Source organism: Herpailurus yagouaroundi, unplaced genomic scaffold, assembly GCF_014898765.1.
Source record: "Herpailurus yagouaroundi ecotype Mexico unplaced genomic scaffold, PumYag 77, whole genome shotgun sequence".
NCBI classification, from domain to species: Eukaryota; Metazoa; Chordata; class Mammalia; order Carnivora; family Felidae; genus Herpailurus; species Herpailurus yagouaroundi.
The window spans coordinates 85,197,495-85,210,465 of NW_024412388.1; the positions used below are offsets into that span (position 1 = coordinate 85,197,495).

The 12,971-nt window shown below is 37.1% G+C and overlaps 1 protein-coding gene across 2 annotated transcripts in view; it reads right to left on the reverse strand.

Annotated features, from left to right (window-relative positions):
- Positions 1-12,971, reverse strand: part of PLPPR5 (phospholipid phosphatase related 5) — a 126,238-nt gene that overhangs the window by 74,417 nt on the left and 38,850 nt on the right. For both annotated transcript variants that reach the window (XM_040471069.1, XM_040471068.1), the window contains exons 2-3: positions 9,534-9,666; positions 4,979-5,229 (exon numbers count right to left, since the gene is read on the reverse strand). In XM_040471069.1, coding sequence (XP_040327003.1) covers positions 4,979-5,229; positions 9,534-9,666 — 384 coding nt within the window. The remainder of the gene's footprint in view (positions 1-4,978; positions 5,230-9,533; positions 9,667-12,971) is intronic.

Consider the following 12,971-nt stretch of genomic DNA (forward strand, 5'->3'; position numbering starts at 1 on the left):
TTTGGGCCTAAGTTGAGATGGGAAAGCATCATATTAGAAGATTTAGAAATATAAAGTTCATGGAGGAGTGTGGTAGAAGAAGGTAAATTATAAAAGGGGGCCATGGTAACGAAAACATTGGAACTAAATGGGTACTTTGCAGATGTCTTTAGTAACCTCCCCATCCCCTATGACACTTGGCTGAAGGCTGACAGGAAAAAATTGTCCATCAACTAATACCAGTGGTCCCGGCAACAGTAGTCACAGTAATAGTATAGCAGTCACTTTATGAGTGAGTGCCCACTAAATACCTTTTAATATATTATCTAGTAGACCACAGATTTGCTCATTTGAAATCTAGAGCACAGGGATCTTACACACTTCAGCGTTAAATTACTTCTGAGCAGGGAAGATTTAGAGGAATGGCCTTCTGAGAGCAGCCAGATCTCATCAGTCACCTAAGGCAAATACATGAGGGCAGCCCAGAGCTTTACCTTCCACCCACTTTGATGTTTCGCCTTCAAACACAATCCCTGACCAGTCTCATGAAATCAAAAGCTGCAGGAAAACTGCCATGCATCCCCCAAATTCCTGTACCCCACACTGAGGAGTTGTTCATGCCCCTACACAGATTAGGTAAAATATTACTAAACGAAGGGCAAACAGATACCAATGGGTCGTGTTTATTTAACCCTCGTCTTGGCAGCCTGTGGCAGCCCATGTGCACATGGGACCTCATGAGATTATTATAAAAGGTGGCTGTGTGGGCAGCAAGAGCATGTAGATGCCAAAGACTGGACATCAACAAGGTGGGGGGTAATGATACTTCAGAGCTTTCCGCTAATATTCTGGGAAAAGACTGCAGTGAGCTGTTTAATATCCACAAAATCCTCTTTTCCTAGTACATCAACTTCTTTACAGTCTGATTGTACTGCGCCTCCCATTTATAGGTGGAGTCTGTTTCTCTGCTCCCATCAATTTGGGCTGGCCTTGTGGATTTTCTTGGACCAACAGAGTCCAGAGATGGGGATGGTGAACAAGTTTTGGAGCATAAGCTTCAAGACGCCCTATAGCTCAGGTCTCTGCTCTCTTGGAAAGCTGCTCTCAGATGCTCTCGGATGCTCTCAGAGAAAATCTCTTGAGAATGAGAGAGGCCCAGCTATTGAGCTGTCCCAGCCCCATCTACCCCTAGCTGAACACAACACATGAGAGAAACAAGGTTCTAAGGACCAGTAAAACCCACAGAATCCTGAGGACAGCAAATTCTTGTTTGAAGGGTTTGTTCACAACCAAAAATAATAACAGGCCAACAAGTGTAGCTGACCCCTTCTTTCCTTCCTTCCTTCCTTCCTTCCTTCCTTCCTTCCTTCCTTCCTTCCTCCCTCTTTCCTTTCCTTTCCTTTTTCCTTTCCTTTCCTCTTTCTTTCTTCCTCCCTCTCTCCCTCTCTCTCTTCCCTTCTTCATTTTCTTCCTTTCTTCTTTCTTTCTTTCTTTCTTTCTTTCTTTCTTTCTTTCTTTCTTTCTTTCTTTTTCAGAGAGTCAATATAAGGTCATAATTGGAAGTAACCTAAAGAGATCATTTTATGTCTTCCTGTCTCTGATTTATAAGGTCAACTGGAAAGTCATGAAACACTGTTTTTCATTCTCAACTTTGAAGTTCATTTTACAATTAGAAAAACTGCTCGCTTTATATGAAATGAATAACACAAAGCTAAATTTAAATATTATTCCAATGTGACTTAACACTGAATTATAAATGTAATGGTTGAGGGTTAAATAACCTTCAGAATGTTTTCCTGGGAAATCAACAACATTTGCAAAAATAGGCATAGGGATTTTTTTCCCCTGAGAGTTCTCAGTAAAGCAAAAGAGAACAACTCTGTTATCAAATTATCCCCAAAAGCCTTAATTAAAGTCAAATGCTAAAGGAGACTTCAAGTTCCTTAATTTTATTTACTAATCCACAAAGAGAAACATCAGAAAAATATTTCTCAGTTCTTATTCATATACTTCATAATACGACTTATTTATTTTTATTATGTATGTACATATGTTTATCACACACAACATTAAACAAACATATATCTAAATACAGCAATACGCCTGTTTCCACAGAAAATACTGATTATATGGCTATTTTCTCCTATATACCTACTCATCAAAATTCTGGCAAGCATTTCACGAGACTGTATTAGCTCGAAATACCCCGACACTTCTATTATAAAGTTTTCTCAAGGTGTCTCTAGTGAAACTGGGAAGAAATATATATGTATATGGGATCAAATATAACAGCAAAACCTGACTGTAATGCCTACATTTGCAGCAGGAGTTATATTCAGAGTTGCCATGGCAGCCACCCACACTCACATACTCATAAATGGGAAGAGAGAAAAGGAGTTAGTAGAGAACAGAATCTATTGTTAAAAATACAGAGGTACCCTTTAATGTAATTACAAGTAGGAATCCTGACTTTTAGTCTGAACCACGTTTTAATGTTAGAAGATTTCCAAGAGTTGCAGTGTTGTTAAATGTTTTTTTCTCTAAACATATCTACCATCTTAACCCTCAACCATAACCTTGATGGATGCTGAGATTATGTGGCAGCAGGAGGAAATTCAGCTGATCATGCATACGTTAGGGCTAGTATGATTCAGTGATTCCTTCTCTGGAATACTCGGAATCATTGTAGCCAGGAAAATGTGTGGTTCTATGGATCTGGACGAGTTACTTCACTTTCTGAGTGTCCTCATCTATAAAATGGGCATAATAATGCCACATACTTCAAGGAGTTTTTATGAGGATTCAAAAAATTAGTACCAATAATCAATCATTACCTAAATAGTAGTTATAATAAATAAAGAATAAATTTTAAGACATCAGTAAGAATTAGTAATACATTAAATGAATTAGTAAAAGTGAAGCACTTGGTGCTTGACACATAACAAATTCTCAATGAATATTTTCTATAATAATAATTATTATATAATATACAGATAATTATGTATCTATTATATATATGTATGTATGTGTGTGTATATATATATATATCTCCAAGAAGTTGCTAAAATACATGCCAGCTGACTAGAGGCAAGGTAAGATATTGAGATTTCGCCAGTACTTAAAAAGATAATGCCTTGTCCTAAAAGCAATGCTTTGAAAACACAATTTTGGCAGAACAAAAAGATCAAGTATTTACAATACTAGCACATTTGCCACCATTTGCAAATGCTGGTTATACAGCAAAATCTACCATCTATTAAGTGCTAAAATAATGTAACAGGATTTGTTTGGATTCAGAGAGTATTCTAGAATTTGTCTCAAGTCATTGGTTTGATCACATATGTATATGCAGGTACATTTGCAATTCATACTCAGATACAAATACCAGTGTCAGATTTAGACGTGATGACAATGAATGAAAAGTATTTTCTGACTTATGATTCACTCAAGTTTTAAATCTGCATTTTAAGGCTGAATGCTTCATATTCTAAAAGAGGTGTAACATGTCATCAAGCAGGTTAGCATAGGAAAGAGTATGCATGGATTAACAGATTTCATATCAAGTCTAGAAGTACCTAAGAATGGGAAACAGAAAGTAAAGCTGATGGAATAAAGAAATCAGGGGAAATTAAAGGAATGGAGTTGGGAGCACACCGAGAGGGGAAAAAGGGAGTTGTAACTAACAAACTGTACAGAAGTCAGAAGACAGTGGAAGAGAAAGTGGATAGGATGGGATTTGATCTTTAACTCTATAAAATCCTGTTTGATGGGATTTTTTTAAAAGTCCAGGCTGTGAGGGATAGAATTAGCTTGGCCTGAAAACTTTAGAAATGTTAAAATGCATACATTCATGGCCTCCAAAATTATCCTGCCACTGTGAATGTTATGTACAATGCTAAATTTCCCCTCCTAAATTGTTGTTTAGTAATTTTATTTCCGATCTCAAGTAGAGGTGTCATGGGGTATTTTACTGCTTGGCTCTTTGTTTGTTTTTAGAGATAAGCAGACATGATTGCATTAAGAATATCAGAGATATTTCCATAATCAAATACCTCTTTGAGGGTAAAAATAAGTCTGAGTTTTTTCAAGTCATTAGCAGTGATAAATTTGGTTTCAAATTTTGTTTGTGATCTCCTGTCAATGAGCTAAAATCAGAAGAAAGTAGCTATGGGCACCATTAGAAAGGAGAACCCCGAAGGCATTTAAATTCTCTGAACCTCTTACTGTAGCCATGGAAAAGCCTACAGAGCACGCTTTATGGAGCCCAGCTCCATAGCTGCAAGGCAGATCGTGGTGATGGAGGAAAAGGCTGATGGCAGGAATGCAGGGGCCAAGAGCTACCTGCCAAGGTTCCCTTTGTTTCTGCTCCTGCGTCTCAGTAAAGCACTGGACCATCACCACTTACTTCCACCTAGAGGTCCCGGATAGCTACACCAGGGCCCTGGCTCTCACTACTAAAATGAGGGCAAAGACTCAAGAATAAAGGAAAAAATAATTTATAAGGACATTTTGGCTAGTTCTGTGAGAAAATATTAAAACACTGGTTGAGATATAATGATGACATAGTTACCAATAATGAAACAAAAAAATCTTTCTAAAAAAAGAGTGCTCCCTTCGCCACCACCACCAGAGAATATTAGAGCTTGAGTAGGCAGCTGAGAGGCCTGGGTAGTTTTCTTAATTGGGCTATTGCAAGATTATGGGGACGGCTATGGGACAAACTTGTTTCCATTAAACCCTATTTAACATAAAGACAAACATATTCTCAAATAGAAATGCTAATGGCTATATTTTTTAATGCAACCACTACCCACACATAATCTCATGAGAGTCAACTGACTTAATTTTATCCACAGTACAAACAGCTATTATTAAAAATAAATTAAATGGCTTACAGAAAGCTGTTAATGTGACTTCCATTATGGCAGAGAAAAATAATTTCTTCATTGGGAGAATTAACAGAAGGACAGACTAAGACTGGTTAATAATCCTTACTTACTGTCAGATACATAGCTGCATAGACACTGAGAGCCGCTTCTTTGGATGGAAACGTTTTCCTTGCTCTCATGATGAGATCTGGGTTGCCCGTGCAGGCCTCTTCCCCGCTGATGAACTGTGTATACTGCTGACATCCAAGTGCTGTATAGTTGGGCTTACACAGGGCAAGAAAATGTGGAGCCAGATTCCCGGTAACTACTTGCCCAGCATTTACAAAGATATCTGTAGCAAAGAGCCCAAATGTATAAATACCTGAGGAAGAAAACAAACCATTTTAACTCTTTGGGGTTTTGTTTTTGTTTTTGTTTTGTTTTGTTTTGTTTTGTTTTGTTTTTGTATTTCAGTTTACAATAAACCAACATGGAAATATTTTAGAAACTATAAAATACACTTACAAACATATGGTTCCCTCCACTTCCACTTCTCTCCAGTTCTTTGCTTTCTGGAGTGGTGGGAGAGCTAAATTATTTAACATATTGGGCTGTCTACCACTGGCTACAGTTTTATGCATGGCAGGTTTATAAGATAAAAGAAGAAGACATATTCTAAGACTGTGTTTGGATAATGTGATTTTTAAAAAGGAGACACGTTTCTCTGGAGAGGGCTCAGTCTCTCACCTTCAACTAATGTTAGCAATCTTTATTTTTCCCTATTTAGAAAATATTTCGCACCTTACAAACATAAAGCAAAGCAGTTGTCTCCCTTTGATTATGCCTCTTAAACCCATTCGGACTGATATTAACTCTGCTGGAGATGCCATTTAGCAGTAAAATCCAACACCATTAGTTTTCATTTAAATGTCATGGAACATCTTAAGTAAAGAAGAATGTTTCAGATTAATCTCTACACTGCTTTCACAAAAACATCTTAAAAAGCCACTTAACAGCTAGTAACTTAGTCCCACCTTCTCTTTTAAGGTTGGAATTTTGTTTATCAAATTTTGGGCAATTTAGTAAATAATAATGCAAACAAAATTATAATTTTTCAATTATCTTCACAGCATTAAAATTTATTTGCTTTAGTTATCTGAAGGTATAAAATTAAGTATCTACAGAATTTTTGTCCCCTTTTGTGAGAACTTGACAATTTATTCAAATTAAAAAATATTTCACATTCAATGCCATTGGTCATTAGAACCAAAACTTATTTTTCTCCTCAGGTAGCATAGGCAAAATACATTCCTTGGCATCGTTTTCAATTAAACTTACAGCTACAGCCTTTGAGGATGTGGTACCAATGTGAAGAGATTTATTCTTTTATAATTTGGGGAAATAAAATTCCATCAGGTATTTTAAAATTATACCAAAAGAATATTTCCTAAACAGTTCATTTATTAAAAAGCCATATAGTTCTATTATAATAATCAGACAGCTTTCTTCTTAGTTCTACATTTCAGGATTGTTTGTTTGCTAAATCTTTACATAATCATTGGCTGTTGTGTAGGAAGTCACCAGGAAAGTTGTGCAGGATCAAATAATTTTCCAGTATCAGATGCATGGCTATCCTTTTAATTTTTGAAATATTATATAAGATTATAAAAGGCTCATGCACACAAACCTGCACATAGCAAACTCTATGTGTACACAAATGGCAATGAGACAAGACCTTAGTTCTCCCTTTGTCTAAAAATTCTAACAGCAAATAATAAAAAGCTTTTTCTTTACATCTTCCCAGCATTTCATGAGTCATACAAGTAAATGTTAGCAAAAGAAGAAATTTAGGAGAAGCAGAGAAATGAAAGAAAATGGAACTCAATAAAATGTTAATGCACATAAACTCTCCTTCCAACCATCATGGCCCAGCATGGAAACCTAAATGGTAAGTCTTCATCTCTACTCCCTTGGAATCTAGGCTAAGATGTACTCATTTTATTTAACCAAACCATTCTCTTTATCTGCTGTTTTCCTGTTTAAAGGAAAGTTTTCCTGTTTAAAGTAGAGAAAAGTATTTGATACGGATATGGAAATGTCTCTTCATGCTTGCAAAGTTCCCAAATGTGCTTTTGAATTAAAATATTCAGTGCATCAGGCCCAAGACCAGTATTGTAGTTGACTATAAAGAAACTTTAAAGTGAGATCCCATGACAGTATCCACTGTGCTGATCACCAGAATAAAATCCGTACAAAGAACAATGCCCTGGGGCACCTGGGTGGTTCAGTTGGTTGAGCCGCTGATTTTTAATTTCAGCTCAGGTCATGATCACAAGGTTGTGGGACTGAGCCCCACATCAGGCTCTATGTTAAGTGTGGGACCTGCTTAAGATTCTCTCTCTCTCTCTCTCTCTCTCCCTCCCTCCCTCCCTCTCTCCCTCTCTCTCTCCCTCTCTCCCCTGCTCATGCTTTCTCTATAAAATCAAATCAAGGGGCGCCTGGGTGGCGCAGTCGGTTAAGCATCCGACTTCAGCCAGGTCACGATCTCGCAGTCCGTGAGTTTGAGCCCCGCGTCAGGCTCTGGGCTGATGGCTCAGAGCCTGGAGCCTGTTTCTGATTCTGTGTCTCCCTCTCTCTCTGCCCCTCCCCCATTCATGCTCTGTCTCTCTCTGTCCCAAAAATAAATAAACGTTGAAAAAAAAATGAAAAAAAATAATAAAAAATCAAATCAAATCAAATCAAATCATACTTAAAAAAAAGAATGATGCCCTATGATGCAGTAATATTTTGCTTATAAACTTCCCATTATAACAAACTGGAAACATCAAAATCATAATGAACAAGGGAAAAGAAACAAATCAAGCAATCCTAAATATTTCATAAAATCATATAATAAGAAACATACAGAGATTTAAAGCATGCTTTACTGTGTATAGTCTTTCAAATATGCTTTACTGTATATATTCCTTAGTAATATGTGTGCAAATGCTGAAAAATATTTACTTAAGTAGGGATAATAAAATTTGCTTTAACAGTATTTTGGACAGTGTCAAGTTCATCATTTTTAGTTTGGAGTATATTATTGCTTATTTTGTTATTAAATGTCTCTCATGCAAAGATAAACGAGTCAAGAACATAGTATTGATGCATGCAAAAAAAATAATTGTAAAGTTTCATAGAAAAGTTATCACTTAGTATAAATGAGGGCTCTGGAGATGTATAACTTGATGGCAATAAAAAGAACAGTCTTAGATATGAAAACCTCCCATCTTTAGAGAGATTCATAGGCATGATGACATTTGATTAGTCTTTAAGTAGGATTTTATATAGCTTTGCTTATCTGTGCATAATATCTCCAAAGTCTTCATCTTGATCCCACTGCTATGAGAAGTATATTGAAGGGTACACTATCCTTAATCTTAATCTAAATACAGATCAGAATTTATCTTAAATTTTATCTAGTATAGTATATACAGAAATACTTTTTAACCTGATAAATACAAGAAATAATCATTTATATTAAACTTTACTGTGTCAGTTAAAAATTTGTCCTGGCAAAATTTCTACTGAATTGAAATGATCTGCAATAACTTATCAATACTTATATGTATTAGTGCTAGAATTCAGACTGAAGGTTAACGTCATCAATAAATGCTTTTTAAATTTTTTTATATTTTTTTTAACTTTAACCCCAGTATAGTTAACATACAATGTTATGTTAGTTTCAGGTGTCCAATATTGTGATAGTAAATCTTTTCTTCTAATAAAATCACCAGTGCATTTTTGTTGACATTTAAAAAAAAAGCTCAGAGGTAATGCAACATGGAGAGCTACACATGGTAATTAAAAATACAACATATGTTTTGTTATTGTTTTTTTAATGTTTATTTTTTATTTTTGAGAGACAGAGAGTGCATGTTGGGGGGGGGGGGGGCGGTGAGGGAGCATGGTGCAGAGAGAGAGAGAGCAGGAGAGAGATCCAAAGCAGAAACTATACTGAAAGCAGAGAGACGCATGCGGGGCTCGAACTCCAACTCACCAACCGTGAGATCACAACCTGAGCCAAAGATGGACACATAACCAACCAACTGAGTCACCCAGGATCACCAAGGTGTCTTTCTTAAGTTTATGTATTTATTTTGAGACAGAGGGAAAGAGAGAGAATCCCAAGCAGGCTCCACATTCAGCATGGAGCCCGATGCAGGGCTCAGTCTCACAACTGGGAGAACATGACCTGAGCTGAAATCAAAAGTCGGACACTAACCGACTGATCCACCCAGGCGCGCTATACAACATATCTTTTATTTGCCAATCTATTTTTCTTGTCTTTCATGATGCTCAGCAATATGACTAGATTATCATTTCTCTTTAAGCATTGTTCTGAAGTTTCATAAGCCCAGTAAATAATTTCTTTTAATTATATAATTTTTAGTTTCTTAAAGAATATGAAAACATCCAAGTGTGGTGTTCTTTTTTCCTTAAAATAATATGGAAATGACACCTGAAGTAGAGTCATACAATATGAGAGAACGTCATATGCAATATTATTTTTAAAATCAAACTGAAACATTTCAAATAAAATATAATCCAATATTTGCATAGGGCTAAAATGCTGATCATTTTAAGGGTTAGCTTATACATAAACATGGTTTCGGCAACAATAAAAATAATTCAATGAACACATACCCAGAAATCGTACAGTTCGCCGCACCAGTGGGTTTATATAGCAACAATCTCCAGTTAAAATAGTTTTCTCCTGGTTTTCAAAGTCCCGTGTGGCTAGTTGTAGGCAAAATACAGCAGTTTCTCCAACTATTATCTTGCAAGGAAATAAAAGGTTAAAGAATATTAGAATTTAACAAGTATACTGTAGAATAATCTTATTTTTAAAAAATGCAGAAAAGTAACTCCTTTGAGTGGTAACAATCTCAATATACAACTGAATCATATTTGCTTAACTAAACTCTTTTATTAGAACTTTATATACACAAGCCATCTTTCTCTTAATTCAAGAGAGTATTAAACCGATAAATTATGAATACAAATGGACCATACCATTTTTTTTGTCTTCTAAAAGACTTCATTAACACACACACACACACACACACACACACACACACACACACACACAAAGGATCTTTGCTTTAAGGACACACTCATTTATTTTTGGTATGTAAATGAATTCCATGTTTTATTTTTTTTTTAATTTTTTTTTCAACGTTTATTTATTTTTGGGACAGAGAGAGACAGAGCATGAACAGGGGAGGGGCAGAGAGAGAGGGAGACACAGAATCGGAAGCAGGCTCCAGGCTCTGAGCCATCAGCCCAGAGCCCAACGCGGGGCTCGAACTCACGGACCGCGAGATCGTGACCTGGCTGAAGTCGGATGCTTAACCGACTGCGCCACCCAGGCGCCCCTCCATGTTTTATTTTTAAGTGATTATGTCTTGTTTAAATTTGTCACTGCCAAAGAAATCACAATGATTTTCTGTGAAAATATTCTTGAAAGGATTGGATAAAGACATCCTAAGGTAAAATTATATTAATACTTTTATAACAAGAAAAAAATCAATTCACATGTGTTTGGCCTTGATATTATCCTTCACCAAAATCTCATTATTCTATTCTGAGACAGTATTAAAAATTATAGTCATTAATATATTCTTTATACTTTAGTATATGTGTCATTATAATCTTCATAAAAAAACATTAAACAGAAATATTATACTTCTTTTATAATTGAAAAAAACAAGATTTGGAACTCAAATGAATTGCCCAAAGCCACAGAGCCAGTAAGGAGAAAAATTGGGTTCTGTTACAGATTCTTTGCTCTACGATGCTGATTTATTAAAGAACCTGCTAATTTATTAAAGAAGCTGCCTATTTTCCATTGGTGTTTATACCATTTGCAGTGGCCTGTAAAATCACCCAGAAAGGTATTAAAGCCTGTGTTATTACTCCATTTTATGGATGAGGAAATGAAGGCTTAGGGATGTTAAATAATTTGCACCCCATCAGGCCAATCAGAAGCTAAGCAGAAATTGCTGACTCAGCTCCAGATCTTTTGATGCTGTGTGTGTGTGTGTGTGTGTGTGTGTGTGTGTGTGTGTGTGTTAGAGAGCATGCACATATGAGCAGGGGAGGAGCAGAGAGAGACAGAGGTAGAGAGAGAATCCCAAGTAGGTTCCACACTGTCAGCACAGAGCCCGATGCAGGACTTGATTCCACCAACTGTGAGACCATGACTTGAGCAGAAATCAAGAGTCAGACACTGAGTCACCCAGGGCCCCTTGACTCTACTTAACACTATGGTCAACAACACTAGAAATGTGATTAAGAGAAAAGAAACTGGAGCCAATTGTATGTTCCTTCATTTGTTATTGTCAAGGTTAGTTTTCAGTACATCTTGTCTAGGGTAAGTAAAGGTAATATATGAGGAGTCCCTGATATCTTCTGGAAAAATGCTTTTGAGGTCTTGATGAAAAGTAATATCTGTAATTACAAGATATTCAAAATTACAGGTGAGAGATAAAGAAGGAAGTCATAGGAGATTACATGTTGGACCTAATTCTACCCCAATATAAGTACTTATAAAGCATTTCTTAATTTTTCTTCTTTCTAACTTTTCCTGTTTTCTTACTATATTTCTTCTTCCAAGGAGGTCAGGGTTCAAGGTTAAATCAGGGATTGAGCTAATTATATTAAAGGAATCTAGTCTTGCTTATCTGGTAAGCCTGGATTGAATTAGGAAAAAGACTGGAGTTTATAGCCTTGCAAATTCCGAAATTTTTAACTTTGGTAAAGTAGAGCAGGTGTGTGATGAAATGGTTCATCCGGCCTAAAGAGCCACAAGAGGTATTTTCTATGGGTTCCTTAGCTGCCACCAGAGTCCTAGGAGAAACTGACAGATAGACAAGTTGTGTGCCTGACATCTTATCTTCCTTTCTGAATCACTCTTCTGCTGCCCTTTGAAAGAAGTTACTTTCTGAGTTTTCAGTTTCAGCTTCTTTCAGGTGTGTTTTGCCCTAGAATGCTCCAGACTTTAAGAACCTATCATCTACTCCACATCATGTGCTGCCCAGCTCCCTGCTGGATTCTGTCCTCTCAGATGTTTTTCCTCACAGCAGGTATCAGTGGGGTCTCCACCACCAAGCTGGCTCTACCCCCTAGTACACTGACCCCCTCCAACGAGGTCTGTTAATACACGAAACTTCCCAGAATGTAATAGATACCCAATAATTCTTACTAAATGCATGCATAAATTTCATCCTCATTAGATCAGAAAGTCTCAGTTAGCCTCTGACCTTCTGCCTGATTCCCAATAACCAACTTCTGCCTCAGTGCTGTGATGAAGTCTCTACCCTACACCTTAGTTCCTTCCTATGATCAGATCCTTCATGCTCAGGCCCTGACTTGATAACTCGTTCGGTCACCAGGTTCCTACTGGACGAAGAGCTGCCTTGTCTGGGCCCCTCCTCCCAGGGCTACATTTCCCAGTTTTCCTAATGCTAACCCCTTGCCTGGTTGCATGTCAGCACATCATGCACTTCCGAATTTCCTATTTGTGTCTTCAGCATATCTGCCAAAATGCTGTCTCAGTCAATATTGTTTGGCTGCTACTAAAAGAAACTCTTCCAAACTGGATTAAGCAAAACTGAGAATTTACTCTAGGGTTGGAAGGTTATCTCAGAACTCAAGGGATGGGGCTCAGGATTAGGTCCAGGAATGGAAATTCCTCAGGAGTCCAGCCAACTATTCTCCTAGCCTCCCTCTCCCTGTCTCTGGAGTCACACTGCCTCTTACCTCAGCTCTTCTCCCAGTGCCTGACTCATTCTTTCTGCAAGCCAGTTCTCCTTACTTCCTAGCATATATGATGGCCCCAACGGTTTCCAAGAGCCCTGTTTTGAACATATCAGCTGAGTTTAGGGAAAGTTCAACTAATTAGATTTACTGAACCCCAACTCCAAATTCTAAGAAGGGGGTCAGCTTGGGATGGGTGTTTCTTCTCAAACAATTAACCAAAGTTAAGAAGATGTGTCACGGTGTATGAAAACTGCCTCTGTGGGTAGAAAGCATAGTTCTCAAAAAAAAAAAAAAAAGAAAAGAAAAAAGAAAAAAAGGAGT